The 19,371-nt window shown below is 42.8% G+C and overlaps 1 protein-coding gene across 2 annotated transcripts in view; it reads left to right on the top strand.

The window, feature by feature from the left end:
* Man1a1 (mannosidase, alpha, class 1A, member 1) overlaps positions 1 to 19,371 on the top strand; it is a 183,427-nt gene that overhangs the window by 141,746 nt on the left and 22,310 nt on the right. For both annotated transcript variants that reach the window (XM_006256497.3, NM_001033656.1), the window contains exons 7-8: positions 10,790 to 10,913; positions 12,001 to 12,094. In XM_006256497.3, coding sequence (XP_006256559.1) covers positions 10,790 to 10,913; positions 12,001 to 12,094 — 218 coding nt within the window. The remainder of the gene's footprint in view (positions 1 to 10,789; positions 10,914 to 12,000; positions 12,095 to 19,371) is intronic.

Here is a 19,371-nt window from a genome sequence, read left to right as displayed (position 1 = left end):
AACTCAAGTTTTGTTTTGTTGTTTTGTTTTTGTTTTTCTAGACCATAATTCAAATGCTTTGTAACTTGCTTCCAAGTAAAGTTTGCATTCCCACATAAAGCGTTTATAAACATAGTCTTTATGTTTTTATCTTAGGATTTTTGTTTGCATACAAAGGGAATTGTCCATTAAACATTGGAAATTTATAGCAAAGAAATGAAAACACTAAGATGTTGCTTTTTAACCTAAAGGACTGAGCAAGTTTTTTCTTTTGTTTTGTTTTTTAAATTACACAAATGCCCAGTTAATGAGCAGCTGGACATGTGTAGTACATGTCTAGTACATGTGTAGATTACAGTAGGGTAAGCTTTAGAAGGAAGTTGTTGGTTTGGGATCATTAAACTTTAAATGTATACTCTCTGCACTGTAATTCCCCACATGGGACTTTATTGTGAAGACCAAACTCAGTGCTGGACCATAACCCCAGTTTTCTTATCTGTCTCTGGCATTGGCTGCTAGTCCAGCCCCTGACCTGTCTGCTACCTGGAGTTTTCATATTCACTCCCTGTCTTGTTTTCATGCAGCTCCTTCTTCCTGTAGTCCATAGAATGAATTTTAAAATGCAGACCTGATTGGATCCCCACTTAAAATGACTTCCCATTGCACTCAGAATAAATCCCAGAACTTGGCCTCCTCCCTGCTGTTGGATGGCTCCCCTGGTGATCTTCTTTCCACACAGCCGGCAGTGTGTTCCTTGTGCAGTTGTGACCACTTGAGTGCATGGGGAAAGCCATGTCTATGGTCTGCACCAGCAGGTCTGTCCCATGGCCACCATGGACATCTCCCCTAACACAGGCGCTTTCCTGCAAATGAGCCCACAGAACCTGCCCACCGGACTCTGTCACATCACCTTGCTTTACTCCCTTCTTAGCATTTCACATTACTAGATAATTGTGCTATTTTTCACACTCGGCGTTCTGCTATTAACTGAAGTAGGTAATCTGAAATTCTAAGAATGTGCATTTTCCTCATGGGATCTAAGAAAGCATTCTCATTTTGAATGAGGAGAAAAATAGCCCATAAACACCGTTTTTGTTCTTAAATTGACATTCAAGGAAAAATCAGGCACTTACTGCAATCTCAAGATACGCTGTGCCAGGAGTAGACCCAACATGAAGCCCTGGGCTCCTGCCATTCACTTTATTGCACAGCAGTCCTTCTCAAGTCAGAACTATGTGCAGACGTCATGTGGGCTTATTAGAGTTTGGAGTTCGCCCTTGCTTTCCCACACCCCTCAGTACCCTGCGTGTGTAACTAGTTGACATCTCCAAAGGTTAAATGTCAAATGTCAGAATTCCCACAGCCTTTGCTGTACACGTTTTTCTGGTAGCACATGAAGACATACACAACTCCATTCACCAAAAAAACAAAAAAAAAAAAAAAAACAACAAAAAAAATGCATGGAGAAAACTTGGTCTCTTTCGCTTCTGTTTTCTTTCTTATCGAAAGTTAAGTCCTTAAAAATATTTTCACGATACTGTCCCCATACCAGTTGCTGAAGCTTAGTTAGATTTTCAGTGTTTTTTCGAATAACATAAAGAATCCTTAATCACTGAAAAATGTGTAAACTCATGAACTAAATGTGGACGTTGCCCATCTGTAAGAAACACGTTAGCTGTGAGTAATAAATTTTGCTTTAAATACTTCCTAAATTTGATAGAAAACATTAAGGATTATTATGTTAGATGTGGATTAATGGATGCGATATATAAATTCAATAATTGTTAAACTTTGGCCCCCTTTCCAAGAATGTGTATGCAGAGGATCGATGGGGCAAAGGAAAGAGATGTTTTCTCCTGCCTTTGATCTTCCTCTCCAGTCAGGAGGTGAACTAAGCATGAAATCTTAAACACCCAAGGCGTCACAAAGCTGTGTGTGTTGTGATACATGGGAGACTGCCCGGTGACACTGGCTCGAAGTTATGTGAAGAGGGTCTTGAGGACAACTAGGGCCACCATTAATGGTGTCCTGGTAATTCATGTTCTGTTGAGAATATCTGTCTTTATTCTTGGGCTCTGGATTCTTAATTGACGTCTCTACACTTTGTCGTAATTTTCATCCAAAACTTTGGTTGTCAAACTATTTTATAACATACTAACAACCTCCAAAGTGTAAGCTGTAGGCAGCTCTCAATGCCAATCATCCCTGACCCCCTGAGTGTGTGTGTGTGTGTGTGTGTGTGTGTGTGTGTGTGTGTGTGTGTGTGTGTGAACACAACCCACCTGAGTGTCTCTTTGACCTGGAACTTCAAGTGGACCACACAGTGACCTTCCCTGTCAGGGCCAGACAGGAACCCACCTGTCTCCATCTCCCATGTGCTCAGTACGTCACCACGTCCAACTTTTTACATAGTTCCTAGGGATCCAAACCTGGGTCTTCATACTTGGAAGGCAAACACTTTACCAACCACAGCCCTTCCCCAGATCTGTCTGTTCTTACCACAGACCAGGCATGTACCGCATATCACTTCCACATGAAGATTCAAATCTAAAGAAAGCCACCATTTTAAATCATAAGATGGTTTGATTAGTGGTTCTGTTTCTTTTCTTGGTCATATTTCCTCTCTGTGTTAACAGAAGAGGCTAAGCTTGTATAACGCAGCCTCAAAAGAACACCCTAATTACTAGCATGGATTATCTAAACATCATCTGTTTTCTTGAACCATGTTTGCAATGAATTTGTCATTTGAGAATTTCAAGAACGATCACAGTATTTACATTTTCTCACTATAGATTTTTCAATATTCTGTTTGCTGCTCTTGCCTTAAAAAACAATGTATTGCCCATCTTCTTGTGGCATCAAAGAAGGAATCCTTTTCCAATTACTCCCAAAAGTCTAATATCTGGGGAAAAAAACCGACAGTGAGGATCTGAGTTCAGCAATGAGGTATCAGACTGTTGGGGAGAAAACTGAGAAAAGCTCACTTTTCTAAAGATATAATCAAAATCCACTGGATAGCTCAAATAAAAATCTTAAGCAATGCTTATAGGAAAGTCAGAAATGATTTCCTCTCCCCCCAAAAAAACTATGTATTGAGCTTAGCTGACTGGACAAAAGCTTAATTGGCTTACACTTGAGACTTCAACCCTCAACACTTTCAGTGGAGGACAGATTGACTTTAAGGGTACCTAAGCATAGTTTCCACGGGGTCCAGTGTTGTGTCACACTGGCTGGCACAGAGTAAGCTCTCAGGAAGTTTGACTTGACTGGCTGGCTTAGTCCCACTCCCTGAGTTTGGCAAGGGACATCTGGAAGTATTTCTTTGTCAGACTGCTGAACGAAATTATTTAATAGTATCCTGATAGATCACAGAGCTTCCTGCAGAAAACTAATATTACGTCTGGCAAAACTGATAGCAAACTAGTCTTTCCCATAGCAATGGCTCCATTGCTACACCTATCCTAAGGTAACTGGGGCCCGACCTTCAACTCTAATGGAACAAGTAAAATAGCCTTAGTTATTAAAACGGGGGTTAGACATGATCAGAGCATATCACATGCATTTATGGAAATAGCACAGTGTAGCTCATAGATTTTTACCATTGAACTGATTCATAATTACAAGGAGTACACACCCCAATCAAAGGTCATTTAAGTATAGAAATCAGTCAGCCAAGGTTGACTATGTATTTATTTTCTTTGGGTGTTTTTGTTACGCTTTTGTATTTGTGTGTGTGTGTGTGTGTGTGTGTGTGTGTGTGTGTGTGCACGCATGTATATACCTGGGTCTATATATCTACCTGTGTGTATGTGTGTTTATGTGCTTATATGTATGCATACAAGTACCCAGTACATGCATACAGAAAACAGGACAACTTGTGAGTCAGTTCTCTCCTTCCTACACACTGGTCAGCAGCTGTTACCCACTGATCCCTCTCACAGACCTCTGTTTTGTATTTCAATTGTCAGGAGTTACCTATATAGTAACAATAAATGCCGTGTTAGATCATTCAAAATCAAGTTTGTGGTAGAAGCCAATGGGACATTTTTTGTTTTTCTTTAACAATTAATCATTCCTTAGGTACCTGTGTTTCTTGGCCGTGTAGGAAACTAGGGTTATGTTCGTGGCACAGATTAGGAATCTCTGTCCCTGAGGATCTTGACAGCTAATAGAAGTGAGAGGTACTGGCCGCTTACCCACCGAAGCAGGAAGAAACAGTGATGCAGAAACGGGAGAACTGTTAGATTCCTGGAATATCTGCTGATTACACAACGTATTCCATGGGTGACCCTCAGGTGAACAAACATAGCAACATTTGATTGCAATTTCACTGTCCTGAAGTGGTGGCGGTAGGTGTAAAGGCAGAATAGTGGGACAATCGTATTAAAAATGCAAGCGTGTGAGAATTTGAAGGGGCTGACCGGAGAACCACGTGACTAGGGAGGGGACCATTTTCAAAGGATGTGCAATAGCATGGTTCTGTTCCATTCCGGAGTGTCTTGGTACTGGTGAACACCAGAGCTAATCTGCTCCAGCTTAAAGGACCTAGTGCCATGATTTATATCAGATGGAGTGAGGAAGTTTCCACAAGCTAGCACGTCTCCATGTGGCAGGACATCCGACTGGTCATTTGCACCTCCGTGACACAGTCTGAAACCAATCCTCTTTTCAGTTTACACAAGTAAAGTAGCATCTGCCAGGTGGAGGCTAGGCAGTTGTTTCTGCATGAAATAAGTTAGTTTGAAAAGGTACATCTAGACACATCATTGAACCAGCAATCGTGGCCAGAAATAAATGTCAATGTGCTTCGGTGCCCATTGCAAATGTTTTAAGTTTTAAGTGAGCCATACGAGCCAAAAGTAGTGGCATAGGCCTTTAATTTCAGAACTGGAGAGATCCAAGCAAGTGACTATGAGTTCAAGGCCAGCCTGATACATTCATTGGGTTCCGGGTCAGTCAAACCTACACAATGAGCCCTGGTCTCAAAAACACAAAACAGTAACAGAAAGTAAATTAATGAGAGTGTATCCACTAAGTAAGAAAGCACGCTCAACAAAAATAAGCGCATGCATCATTTGTCGTGGAAAGTGAATGGAATGTGTGACGGGTACTTAATACAACGTATAGAATATGGTTCTGGTTTTCATAACATAAAATAGAGGAATGTACGTGCCCACTCAGACACCCCACATGCACAAAAATGTCTTCCCATGAGGTTTTTGGTTTTGGGGGTTTTTGTTTTTGTTTTTTTTGGGGGGGAGTGGTGTTTTGTTTTGTTTTGTTTTGTTTTGTTTTGTTTTGTTGGTAATGTTTCTTGAACCCAATAAAATTCACCTAAGAATCCAGAGAAGGCTGATTCATCTAATCTCTGTTCCTTCACCTCACTTGGCACTGAGGTACTACCCAAGGGAGAAGTAGATAAAAGAAAGGTATATAGACTCTTGGGATCACAGAGGAAGATTGAGATCTTCTGTCTTTGTAACTGACAGCCCCAAATTTAGCCAGCGAAACACAAAAAAAAAAGAGTATTAAGAGTCAGAATAAATTAAAATATTCTAAAACAAATATATACGGTGAAATGGAGCAGAGTGTGACAAATTCCGAGTGTTATGTTGGACGCTTAGAGGTAGCAGCTGTGATTGTGAGTAATTTAGTCAAATGGTTTCCTGAGTCAGCCACTCTCCCCTGAGGGCGTAGTCCTCCCCGTTGGCTTTGTTGCGGTAGACATTGGGACAGTCTTTGCCTGTGTTAAGATGGCAACCCCCTGGGATGCAGCTTTTCCTGGGTTCTTGGCTCTCTGCACACCTCTGCAGGCAGGAGACATCAGTACACGCAGCCGAAGTCTCCCTATCTCTCAATCGATTAGCTTTGAGGGTACAGCTAAATGAAACAATCGTTGATGAAATTTCTAATTATTCTTTCCTGATTTGTGCTTCTAAAAAAATCCGATGGAGTAATGTAGAGTAATGCCAGATTAATCTCCTCTTTTTTTTTTTTCACTCACTATCCCTGTGGGCCATTACATTTGCATGCTTGAGTAAGACTTTGGAGTAATATATAGGATGTGGGAAGGTTTTCTTCCAGAGACTGATGGTTCTGTCACCGCAAGGAGTAAACTGGATTACAGACTGTTGACTTAAAGGAAGTTTATTCACTGATCAGCTAATCAGAAATCATTCAGGCAAGAGGGCTCTTGAAGAGTATGGGGGTTTTTTTTTCCTTATTTTTTTTTAATGAAAATTGCTCCCTTTCCCATTTTGCATAGCAAAGGAAGCCACAGGGAAGGGGGAATTGAAAGTCCTAGCTAATGGATACTGTGTAACTCTTTAATGCTTTGTTTATCTATTAATCTGACAGCTCTCAAGGCTCATTCCGGCTTGTTGTATTTGATCATGCTACATTGCTAACTACATGCGTTACTGACCCAATTTTATCGGGGTAGTGACAATAAAATACAGTCCTGTGGGGTAAGCTCCATTTAAGACTATGTGGAAAGGGTGGAGCATCAATCCAGAGGCTCGTCTAGCTATTTACATCATTACAGGCTTTAGGAAGAGTTAGCTTATCTCCCATGGGATTCAGACATAGTAGGATGGGTCATTAGTGGTGTGTTTTCTTCCTCTGACCCTATTACCCGTTATCCCCAGGCGACAGAAAAGGCACACTAGACCCACTGCAAATCAGAGCTACAAGGTCAGTAAATAATCACCCCTTAATGCTTTGAGAATGGTGGAATCAGGATGTATTGCCACCACTAATAAACTGTATAAAATCTATCAAAAAAAAATACTATTTCACGGGTTTCAAAGGAGCCAATGAGTCCAGTCTTTATTAAAGACAGTTTTCTATTTTCACTTGCTAAAGACAACTATTTTTTTTTGTTATGATAAGTTTTGTTTTCAAGTGCTGATGACCTTAGTAGAATATTGGACATTGAAGCTAAGTAAACATTAAAAGATACATATCAAATAATATTCCTCCTCAAAGTGGGGAAACACAAGTATGTGAAACTAGATGGCCAGTGCAGTTCAAAATTCTGTCCCAGGATTCTTTGAACCAATTTTTTGGCAGCTGCCCAGATCATGTTAATTGCCTCTTTGTGTATACATTTCTATACACTGATCATCATTTTGCTTAAGATGAAGATGTTATAACAAGGTTGGGAATATTTAATATTTAAACGGCCTTCCCTTTCAGACTTATCTTACAAAGCTAATAGTTTTTTTTAAACACAAGCTATTATTTTTCCTTTAACATATTTTTCTAGAAATATTACTCATGTTTGTATAAGGGGCCAGATGAAGAGTGCTACAACTGGGCCTTTAAAAATCCCCTGGCCACTCCTACAGATAAGAGTAATTTTGTACTGAAGAACTAGAATGTTCGGCTTATGATAGATTCGTCACTAGATTCAGAACAAAATGACCTTGTAACTAGGCTTGGTGCTTCGTGCCTGTAACTCAGACACTTGGGGAACAGTGGTCACAAGTTCAAAGTCAACCTAAGCTTCAACAGGAGTCCCAGGTCAGTCTAGGCTAGTCCCTGTCTTTTTTTAAATGCTAAATAATCTTAGAAAGGTTTTTGCTGATCCCTCTATGAGTGACAAAAATTTGGGTTTGACTTATGCGATATGCAAGAATAGACACTGTCACACAGGTCACTGTCACGTGGTACATTCCATTCACTCTCTAGGTGAACTGGCTGGTCTTTGTGCATTCGTCTAAGATCGAGATTGAGCTGTACCCTCTTGGGCTTCTTCAACTACTTTCCAGTTGCATATTTAAGAACCATCATAGCTATCCTCTTGTAAATAATTTGTACGGAAATACATTAATTCTCCATGCCGAGAGATAATCAAAGCCATTCTTTCATGTACACATTTATCATAAACCCAACGGCCTTTCTCATCACATAAATTACAGACAGCAAAGGTAGAGATGCTAAGTGCATTTGATTTTTATTTGGTTCATTGAGTTTGTTTAACTGGCACTTCGAAGTCAATGCCTCTGCATGTTCTAATCCCCTAAACTGAAAAAAAAAAAAAAAAATCAGTTCCTTGGATTCCAGGAAGTAGGCTGGACTTGTTCCTTCTCTAGAATGAAGCTGTCTGTCTGTCTGTCTTACCCTGATATGACCTTATGTTGCAAATAAGTTCTTCCTGTTTCTCCTCAATGGAGGATTTTGCATTCCTGCTCAGTAGGAGTTTGCCTTTAGCATGAAGTAGAAACGTTGATACGTCCTGACAACAAATGGCCAATTGCTTCATGCGCTGGCCACTATTAACCAAATCAAACTTTACATTCCGTCTGGATAACTCAACATTCCTTTTATTAAACTCACTGTGAAGTAAGGAGAAGCACTGACTCCAAGAATTGAACATTTAGGACATTGTCTAAAATCAATGAATGCAAGCTTTTAGTTCCCTATGTTTCCTTTCATTAGTTACGTCAACCATACTCCTGAGCTTTGAAACAAAGCCTGAACGTGGCTCTAAATGGATACGGAATAAGAGTGAGGCAATAAGAGTGAGGGAATAAGAGTGAGGGAATAAGAGTGAGGCTGGCCCATGGTTTCCGGTGCCCAGCTTCCTCCTCATTTAGGCTCCACATTCTTCAGCAGCCTTGCTCTAGAGCCAAGGACAGGACCGACGAGGTTTCCCTGCATAAAAAGGGGTAGCTTGAAAGTTTAAGGAGCACCAAGAATACTTAAAAAAGAATCTATGTTCAAAACAGGAAAGCCAGCCTTTCAGCAGACTTCAAGTGCCAGGCTCAGGTATGACAGTCACTGTGCCTGCCACCCCTCTCCCTACATCGATGAGGTCAGGCCCTGCCCTAGGTAACTTCTGCTGTGGGCATGAGGCCAGCTTCAGCTCCTCACTGCTTTCTCCTCCCTAACTTATTCTTTAACTAAACTCTGGGCCGAGAGGAGGCATCCTGTGATGCCCATGATGCTGTACTACACATCCGTGTGGGACATACTCTAAGAACTCCTCTCGCATTTACCTTGGCATTGACATACAATACTGGACTTTTTTCTGCTCAAATATTTGCCTCCTAATACTCTGTACAGCCTTTGAGGGAAACAACTTGTCTCATCAAGCTTGTAACCCAGTGTCATTCATTGTCACTACTGCATAGCAAATAACGTGCAATAAATGCAAGTCTTAAACCAAAACCAGGATGTGCATTTTCAGGTATAGGAACTGAAATTATCAGTCAGATGTATGTTTAACTTTATTTGAATTATCATATATGTCTTGAAGATTTAAGTGTTTCTCTCAAAACAAACTGTACCCAAAAGTCTGATTATGTCCCAAGAGCCATTTCATGTTTGGGACTGGGATGATGTCTCAGTGGATAAGAATACTTGATGCACAAGTGTGAAGACCTGAGTTCAAATCCCACCACCCCCACAAAAAGCTGTCTGTGACTCCATAGTTCAATGGCCCCGGTGCTGTGGTGAAGCAGAGACTACATTAGAAATCTCTGGGCTTTCTGACCGTCAACCTAGCTCAGGGTTCAGCTGAAGACCATGTCTCAAAGGCAGTAAGGCAAAAAGAGCGATGTGTACCTGATGTCCCCATGGCATTTTCACTTAGGGATACATGCACCAACGACATGAACATGTTTATGCTACATACAACACACATTAAAAAAGAACTCTATTTAGAAAGTATTTTTTTTTTAGATAAAACATCCAGCAATATATTTGCAGCTCATGCCTTTAAGGTTTATATAACAGAATTTTATATTCTTAAGCATAGATTAAGTAAGACAGGCAGTGAGTCAGTGCCTTAAAAAAAAAAATAGATAAAATTTACGGAAGTCTAGTCATTGGAGGCAGGATTTGGAAAAGGACAGAAGTTCTTAAGTAAAGAATGTTTGAAATTTAACTCCTATCCAAGTAGATTTTAAAAGATAATGCGACTATCTAAAATTCCTGCAATCTCAATTAAATGGTTGCAAAGCTGTATGCGTGGGTGCTACATAGCCCCTGGACCTTCCACGTAACTGTGTTACCTGAAATATATTTTGGATTTTCTGGTTTTAGTCAACAGTGAGTGTCAGGTGGAAAATAGGAGTCAAAGGAAAAAAGAAAAAAAAACAACTATATGATAGTATGTTACCAGAGTCCACTCTTTTTTTTTTATCTTTTTTAACTTGGGTATTTCTTATTTACATTTCGATTGTTATTCCCTTTCCTGGTTTCCAGGCCAACATCCCCCTAACCCCTCCCCCTTCCCTTCCTTATGGGTGTTCCCCTCCCTACCCTCCCCCCATTGCCGCCCTCCCCCCAACAGTCTAGTTCACTGTGGGTTCAGTCTTAGCAGGACCCAGGGCTTCCCCTTCCACTGGTGCTCTTACTAGGATATTCATTGCTACCTATGAGGTCAGAGTCCAGGGTCAGTCCATGTATAGTCTTTAGGTAGTGGCTTAGTCCCTGGAAGCTCTGGTTGCTTGGCATTGTTGTACATATGGGGTCTCGAGCCCCTTCAAGCTCTTCCAGTTCTTTCTCTGATTCCTTCAATGGGGTCCTATTCTCAGTTCAGTGGTTTGCTGCTGGCATTCGCCTCTGTATTTGCTGTATTCTGGCTGTGTCTCTCAGGAGCGATCTACATCCGGCTCCTGTCGGTCTGCACTTCTTTGCTTCATCCATCTTGTCTAATTGGATGGCTGTATATGTGTGGGCCACATGTGGGGCAGGCTCTGAATGCCATCCCAGAGGTGTGAGCTTTACAATGTCAGCCACTTAGAACCTTGGAAAATGGGACCCACCTGACCCATAACTTCTCCTGTTTTTCCTTCCATAGTGGGATTGGACGTAACTGGCCCTGGGCCTCTGGAGGCAGCAGTATTCTGGCAGAATTTGGAACTCTCCATTTGGAGTTCATGCACTTGGCCCACTTATCAGGAAATCCCGTCTTTGCCGAAAAGGTAAGTCTTGGAAGCACTTGTGCAGAGCATGGGAAAGGAAAGAGTGTATGTCTGTGGGACACTTTGTAACTCGCCTCATTTCACCTGACCAAACTCAACCTAGTCTTGCTGTGTAACTGGTGGTAAGAGGGCCCACCTTCCCCCACGTGGCTTGCTGTACAGTAAGGAAGTTGCTACCTGTGTGAAATTTATTCCATCTAAAAATAGGTAGTGCTGTATACACTGTATGAAGTACATGTGGGAAAGGCTAAAGTGTTATACAAATCAGCTTTTCACTTTACCTCTTTTAAGCAAAATTCCTTGACAGAGTTATATTTCACTTTGTTGAAATTCTGCTCAAGCACTTTCCAGACCATCTGACTACCACAGTACACAGCCCTGCCACCTCACCTGTACCGCTGTCCTGTCCATCTTCTCCTCAGAGAATGCACGGTTCCATAGCAAAGAGATTCCTAGGGGAATGGCTCACAGTAGAGCCTTATTTCTAACATTGTGGTCACCAGCAGCATGTCTGCAGTTAGGAGTTAGACCAGGAAGATTCAGTCCTAGTTCTCTTGGCTTATAAATGCTCCCATAACCTCTTGTTTGTGCCTCTCCACCACAAGGGGTTGGTGGGGATGGGGAGGGAGAAGACTTGCCCTCCTCAGTGTCCCTCAAAGCCCCATCTCCCTATACCCTTGCGTTGAGTAGGTAGAACTCAATGAGGGAATTCTCATAATTCCTTTTCTTTTTTTCTACACCATTTGTCTTCTGTTGACCTAGTATTTATATTTGTTTATTTTCCATATCATCCTATCCAAAAGGCACAATTCTAAAAGAGTGGTTTTGTGCATTGATATAGCCTTAACATGGAGATGGGAGGTCTCAATTTGGGGTCTGAGGTTCTAGATACCTATGACTATATATACTGATTCCTATTACTTTTTTCTGATAACAAAATTCTGAAACATTTTATGAAGGTTCCTTCTTACCCTGCAGAGAGAGAGAGAGAGAGAGAGAGAGAGAGAGAGAGAGAGAGAGAGAGAATGACAGTGGCATGTGAACTTTTTCTTAGATTTTTCACATTATCATTCCTTTTCCTCTATAGGTAATGAATATTCGAACAGTGCTGAACAAGCTGGACAAACCAGAAGGCCTTTATCCTAACTACCTGAACCCCAGTAGTGGACAGTGGGGTCAACGTAAGTCCAAACCTGAGCATTCACTCTTGCAAGCGCAGTTCTTGTCGAGGAATATTGAAAAAGGGGAGAGGATCTTAACCAGCCTCAGAAAGCACGCTGCAGGGGAAGCAGACAGCTTGTTTTCCACAGAAGGCTGGAGTCGGATGATGTTGTTGTAAGCATATTGGAAACCAACCTTCAGAAAAGGAAGACCTGGCCAGTGTGGTGAGGATTTCCACTCACAGCAGGTTGGCTGTGTGGTGATGACAGTGCAGATGGCAGTGCTATTCTGCCCAGGTGGTAGCTAGACCACTCCATTTCTAGCACTTTCTACTTTGACTTGGGGAATTAGGAGCTCAGACATAGATCTTTCTCTTCATAAATTGTAAGTACCAGATAAGGATTTCTTGTGAGTGACTTACCTTCAGAACAGAAATAAGTGTCAAACACATATTCTGATGCCAGATACCCCACTTCAGGACACTTTCAACAGAGGTATAAAGACTTGGAGTTTGTAAAAAGAAATGTTCTCAAACCAATTTGGAAAGGCCGTGATGCGTTAAGTATCAAATGAAAGCAGTTGAGTTACCCAGCTATGTCGAAGGCGTTAAATTTGTAATCTAATTTTGGCTTTTTAAAAATGTATATCAAATAACATATTCTTAGATAATTACATCTCACTATTCTTTTAGAAGTACTTCTTCTAAAGAACACATTAGTGGGGGGAGCATGCTAACCCCCATGTCTCCTGTTGGTAACTGAGCCTACATCTAGAAGCCTTAGCCCCGTAAAAAAAGGCTCCCACCCAGTGTGGCCTACAGATTGCTGGAAGTTCCACACACCTTTCATGGGCCCACAGAGTTAAAAGTTTATAAATCCGGAGACAACTTGCCTTCTTCCTGTACATGTTTGCATTTATAATGAGTGGACAGTGGCGGGTAACACTGGTTGGCTGTGTAAAAACCAAGGCAAACACCAAAGAGTACTAATCTTCAGTGTCTTGTCTACCACAAAGTAGACCAGTCTCCCTTGTGCATGTTCTCATGAAGCAGAGGAATGATTTTGACTCAAGTAAACACCAACCTGTGCATTATGGCGAGGTGACCGTGTAAGTGACATAGTCCAACAACACTTAGCAAACGCAGCTTAGCGAGGAGCGACGCATTCCGGCTCGCATTCCGGGGTAGCCTATTACGGGGCAAGAGCTTGAGGAAGCCTTCAGAGAGATGTTCCGCCTGCTTTGTTCTTTTTATTCAGTGTGGAACCCTCTCGCACTGGATGGTGCCACTCGCACTTAGAGTGAGTCTTCCCACTCCAGTTAACTCCTGTTAGGAACTCCCTTGCAGACATGCTGAGACGTTCCTCTCCTAAGTGGTTCTAGATTGCCGAGCTCACCATCAGTGTCAGCCATCCCAGTAATGACCACCGGGAGAGGAAAGGAAAGCATTTCTGACACAGCATATGGTGGTAGAAATCACGTATTTCAAGGTTGCGCTATTACCAACATGATTGCTTGCCCTGGGATGATTGTGACTATCCTTTCATGAGTCACCATCTTTACTCAAAAATACAACTAAAAACAACCGGTTGTTCGGACCTGGCTGGAGTTGGTTCTTGAAAATGAAAAGCTACTGTTTGTAAAAGTGGTGGTAAAATTTGAGTTTCTAAATAAGAGTTGGAATTCTAGAAGCCTTGTCTATCTCACCATGAGCTTGCCTCCATTAGTTGTCTGATAATATTGGTGGTGACCCTAACAAAGGTGGTTTTGTCTTTGTTGTGTAGTGGAATGTGTGCAAACTTGGAAAAGAAAGGGAAAACCAGTCATTTCCAAACAAGCGGTGTGGGCGTAGGCCTTAACCAAAAAACCCAATGATAACAAAAAGATACGCAATTGACTTGAATGTAACAGAGTAGAAAAGTTCACGGAGAGGCTGGAGAGGGTGACTCCACGGTTAAGAGAGCTTGCTGCTCTTACAGAGGACCCAGGTTCAGTTCCCAGCACCCATCTAATGGCTCACATTGCTTATAACCCCATTTCCAAAGGACCAGACATTCTCTTCAGCACAATGGGGACACTGAGCGTGCACCTAATATGCATTCATGCATGCAAGCACTCACACATAACAATAAAATACGGCTTGCCGATATGATTCGTAACCCTGCATTGTGGAACTTTAACCTTTTAAATACTACTTGTTAGGTTTTGTTGTTATAGCTAAATGTATACTAAGAGAACTCCATGTGTATGACAGGGCTGTACTCCTGTGTGTGCATACAGGTGCATGTGTGTGTGTGTGTGTGTGTGTGTGTGTGTATGTGTGTGTGTGTGTGTTGGCCTGGGCCTCTGGGAGCTATCTGGACAGGAATGTACTTGTCTCTGACTTCCCAGCTGCTGATATTACAAGCACGTGACACTACGCTTACTTTTCTTTTTAATGTGGGTTCAGAGAGCTCCAGCGCAGGTCCCCATACTTGTATGATGATCTGGCGAGCGCTTTATCAGCTGAGCCCCGGCTCCAGCCCCTGGATGGGCGATGAAGATATGCTTCCTTTGCTGCAGCCGTAAAACTGCATGAGACACTTCTCTTTGTATACTTTAGCCAAAGCAAAGTATACTCATGGATCAGAGTTGGATCAGGCATGAAAATCTAGCCAGGAAAGCAAACGTTAAGGAGATTGGGGGTGGGAATAAAATAACGTTCATCTTCCCACTGAGGTGCTTGATTTCTGAAATGACATCTCTATGAATACTATCACTTGTCATTATAACTGTTGCTTTCAGTGTGCCGACAGCAATCTTACTGAGTTCTGTCTCAGCACAAAGGGCCCTGAGACTAACCTGAAACCTGTAAGGCCCACAGAGGATTGCATACAAGACGGTTAGATATAATTTACCGAAAGGGTGACCAGTGCGAGAGTTCTTCTCCTGAATATTGCAAACAGTTGGAGAACAGTCTGTATGATCTCTGGCTTCCTCGCTTTAATTTAGGACTCAGAAGTCACTCAGAAGGACACTAAGAGACACCAGGACACTGTGACTCCTCCTGCCCAGTCACCTGTACACATAGATTTGGCTCAGATTTCCGGGACAAATTGTCTTTTACGTTTGTACTGCTTATCAGCCGGTTTTCTGATGGAAAGCAAACAGGCCTGCTGAGTCTCGCGCTTGCCCTCTCCCGTCCTCCATCCTGTGTTCCAGCCATAAGGAAGAAACACTTTATTTCTATTTCTCTTGGCCATAGCTGGGCTTCCCCTTATGCTATTTCCTCAACTCCTTTATCTAACTTCTCCACTAAGTTCCAGAACGCATACCTGTTCTTCCAGAAGCTTCCTCCTTCAAGGGTCTGTTTGGAATTTGTTACCACACCTCTGCTTCTTTCTCTCCAGTTGGACAGTGTGGGTTATTTCTGCCCAGCGTCCCTTTCCTGCTGCCTCCTGCCCATCCTTCTTCCTAGGGATTCAGAGCTTTCCAGGTTGGTAAACATGCCATGGGTGTGTTTGCTAAACCAGAACACAGTACTTTGTTCTTACTCAGTGACTGTGTGCTTGAATGCTTTCTGCACTGGGGTGTGTTATATCTGACCTTTCATTCTCTCAGCGATGGTTCTATTTACCCTTCTGTAAAAGTCGTCCCTGCGTCTTAGCTGTAGTTAAAGAGCATCCCATCCTCGCCATGGGAGGGAAACGGGCTTTGTGATCATTGCTGCTAGATGTGACAGGTGTGTGTGTGTGTGTGTGTGTGTGTGTGTGTGTGTGTGTGTGTATACGCATGCAGTGCCATCTGTGTGTGTTTGTATATATGTGTCTGTGTTTGTGTGTGTGCGTCTGTGTCTGTGTGTGTCTGTGTGTGTCGTATGTGTGTATGTGTGTGTATCTATGTGTGTGTGTATGTGTGTGCGTGCAGCGCTGTGTGTGTGTCTGTGTGTGTGTTTGTGTGTATGTCTGTGTGTGTATGTCTATGTGTGTGTCTGTGTTTCTGTGTGTATCTGTGTATGTCTATATGTGTATGTGTGTATGTGTGTTTCTGTGTCTGTGTGTGTGTCTTTGTGTGTCTGTGTCTGTGTGTTTCTTTGTCTGTATGTTTCTGTGTGTGTGTGTGTATGTGTGTGTGTGTGTGTGTGTGTTGAGTCACTAGTAGCACTGAAACTGCTGTAGATAGAAGGTTATTAAAAATTAAGGGAAATGATTATTTGATCCCCATGTTTTTTTGTTTTGTTTTGGTTTGGTTTTTTTTGCTATTTTGCTGTCATTTTGTTTTGTTTTCCTTTGTTAGACATTATACTAGAAATCTGTGTGTGGGGCCTATTCCTACCAAGAATAAAAACGGTAATCAACTCTTTAGAGAAGAACACGAGATTTGAGTGTCTGCTCATTTAGAACTGTTAGGCTTGAAAATACCAAATTTTTATTTTTCTGGAGGTTGGTGGTCCTGTCCTTCTGAAGAATCTTCTGTCCTATACCTACTAAGAAGCTACAGGCAGAACTCTGTTCCACACAAACTATCACCCGGACCTAGGAAAGCTCAACGGATGAGATACTAAGTTATCAAAAGCACCACGTACCTCTTTGTTCCTTTACTTTGATTTTTGAAAGCTAGAAAATTTTTTAAGTTAACTAGCACCAAAATTAACCAAAATAAATATGTTATGGAACCTTTTTTTCTATAAAATCCTCCCGGATGCCTGAGCTTTTTTTTTCCTCATTATGGACTCATAACCCAAGGGGACAATCACCAGCCTTTCCAAGCTGTTGGCTTTCCTCTGTGGTGGTTGTGACTCCGAAGGGCATGTCTGGACGGGGCTGTCATTCCCCATAGCTCCGCTCGGCCCTTGTTATTTTGACAGTAACTGGACAGGGATTTGCTTTGCCATGCATCGCTTGCTCTTGTCTCCTACGGCCATGCTTACAACAGCAGCTCTTATTATTGATGAGACCCCACTTAGTCTATTTACTTTGTAAATGTCAGAGGTTTCTGCGGTAATTCATTTAGGAAACTCTAAAGGGCATGTGCTGCTATTTTAAGAAATCAGACCTACCACTTTAAAAACATATTTCCCCTAAAATTGAATTCATTTGCTTCTGGACTATTCCTAATAAGGAAATTGCACATTTAATACGTAAAACCAGACCCTGCTAGGTTGGAAGAACGAGTCCCTATTAACATTGATAGCACTTAGTTTTGAGGGAAAGAGGCTTGTTAGGGCCCAGTGTGGACCATAAGGACTTTTATGCATCATGACTTGGTGACGAGGCAAGATACTGGGACCACATTCTGACAGTAAACGTGTGGCAAACTTTTAAAGGGAGGGGCACGCCTTCAAGGTTTTCAGAGAAGGTCTGTGTGTGATACTCGGTATGAAATATGTCCTTCTCGTTCAGGGAAAATAAGGCGTACAGATGCCCCAAGGGAGCTGGAAGCTGATAATTTTGAGGACCCAAAATATGAAAAGTGAGACTAGACCAAGTGGCCAGTGGCACGGAGAGGACTGAGACATGGAAGTCCTTACTGGTCCCAAAGGAGGGGTCTAAGGGCTTTGAGAGTGGTGGCCAGACTCTCCTGGGAAGGGGTCGGGTGCCAAGAGTGTGGAGAGACGTTGATTGACACCAGAGCATCTTGCAGCAAGGGACATGCTCACTTCTGTGTCTAGCGCAGTGGGCAGGACGGCGTGGAGCTCTCCGAGCCCTGTGACAGTTGAGGAAGTGACCTTTCTATTGAATTTTACTAAAATTCAGCAGAAATTGCACACCCCCATGTGAGTGAAAGCAGGAAACGAGATATGCGTCCGTCCTGTTGCTGTGATAAAAACATTCTTCGGTCCAGGCACCTTTGTTCGGCTCTCACAACCCATCACTGAGGGAAGTCAGGCAGGAACATGAAAAAGAAGCCATGGAGGACGAACGCTGGCTGGCTCACTCCCAGGCTTGAAGTTCTTGTAACTTTGTCAAACAGCCTACCCACCTGTCTCGGTGGTACAGCCCACGGTGGGCTGAGTGCTCCTACGTCAACGAATCATGAGAGCAGTCTTCCCCAGCTACGCCCAAAGGTCACTCTGAGCCAGTCTCTGTCTCTCATTTGGGAGTCATTTCTTGGCGACTGTAGGCTGTGTCAAGCTGTCATTTAAAGCTAACTGGGACAGAAGTAATGGCTTGAGCCAGGTCACAGCAATAAGAACAGAGAGGAAGTGGGGCGGGGGGAGAGGCAGGGGGAGGGGGCGTTGCTCAAAAGACTCATGGGAAGTACAGTGCGTAGAGTTCCAGACCTCACTAATTGTGGAAAGGGGAAATCAGAAAATATAATTCTTTAAATAGCCATTTAATGGCTCTTGCTCTACTGTGTGTGTGTGTGTGTGTGTGTGTGTGTGTGTGTGTGTGTGTGTGTGTGTTGCTAGGAAATCGAACCCAGAGTCTTAGCGTTAGCTGGACAACTAGCCTGTTACTGAACTACATCCCCAGCCTTGTTGACCCCTGAATTGTCCAGTGTCTGTAGATAGGCGAGCGGAAGCCTGACTCAGGTGTGAAGTTGAAGAAGAAAAAGTAAAAAGAAAAAGAGAAAAGAGAAGGGGGGATTTATTCTCTTTTCAACATCCATGTAGAGTCAAAGTGAGGTTGGCCAGGCAGCAGGCCATTCTGTGTATCTAGAGATACACTGATGCTCTCCTGGGTAACCACGTCAAGAAACCCTCATTTCATTTTCCATATAGCTCTGTGCTGTGAAACTTTGAAAGGCCATTTTGTCAAGGGCCGAGTTCCCTCAGTTCTGGCATGGTGTTTCCCATCGATGGTGCTTGCGGTTTGGAAGCAGTGTGCTTAAAAAAATGAAGATTCGTTCCTTTGTGGTTGGTGTCTTATATTGAAAAGCCAATGTCCAATGAAAAGCCAATGTCCAATGAAAAGCCAATGTCCAATGAAAAGCCAATGTCCAAATGTGGGGCCTTGTGCAGGCCGTGGGACAAATGGCTGTCAACACCCTGGGCTCTCTCCTAGCCCAGTGGCCGTTTTCCTCCTGCGCAGATGAAGAACCGAAAAGGCTTGATCTTTGCCTTAGACCAAAAGTAGTCAATAGTCAGTGGCAGTGAAAGTTGACGTGTACGGTGGGATGGGCGTATCAGAAGACGGCGCTGCCTGCTTCCTTCCTTCTGGTGTTTCAAGACAGGGTTTCTCTGTGTGACAGGGGCTTGGCTGTCCTGGAACTCACTCCAGGCTGGCCTCGAACTCCCAGAGCCCACCTGCCTCCCAAGTGCTGGGATGAAGGGCATCACCACCCCCTCCTGGCTGCTCTTTTTTTTTGAGGGGGCGGG

Source organism: Rattus norvegicus, chromosome 20 (genome assembly GCF_036323735.1).
Source record: "Rattus norvegicus strain BN/NHsdMcwi chromosome 20, GRCr8, whole genome shotgun sequence".
NCBI classification, from domain to species: domain Eukaryota; kingdom Metazoa; phylum Chordata; class Mammalia; order Rodentia; family Muridae; genus Rattus; species Rattus norvegicus.
This window is presented reverse-complemented; position numbering and strand designations above follow the sequence as displayed.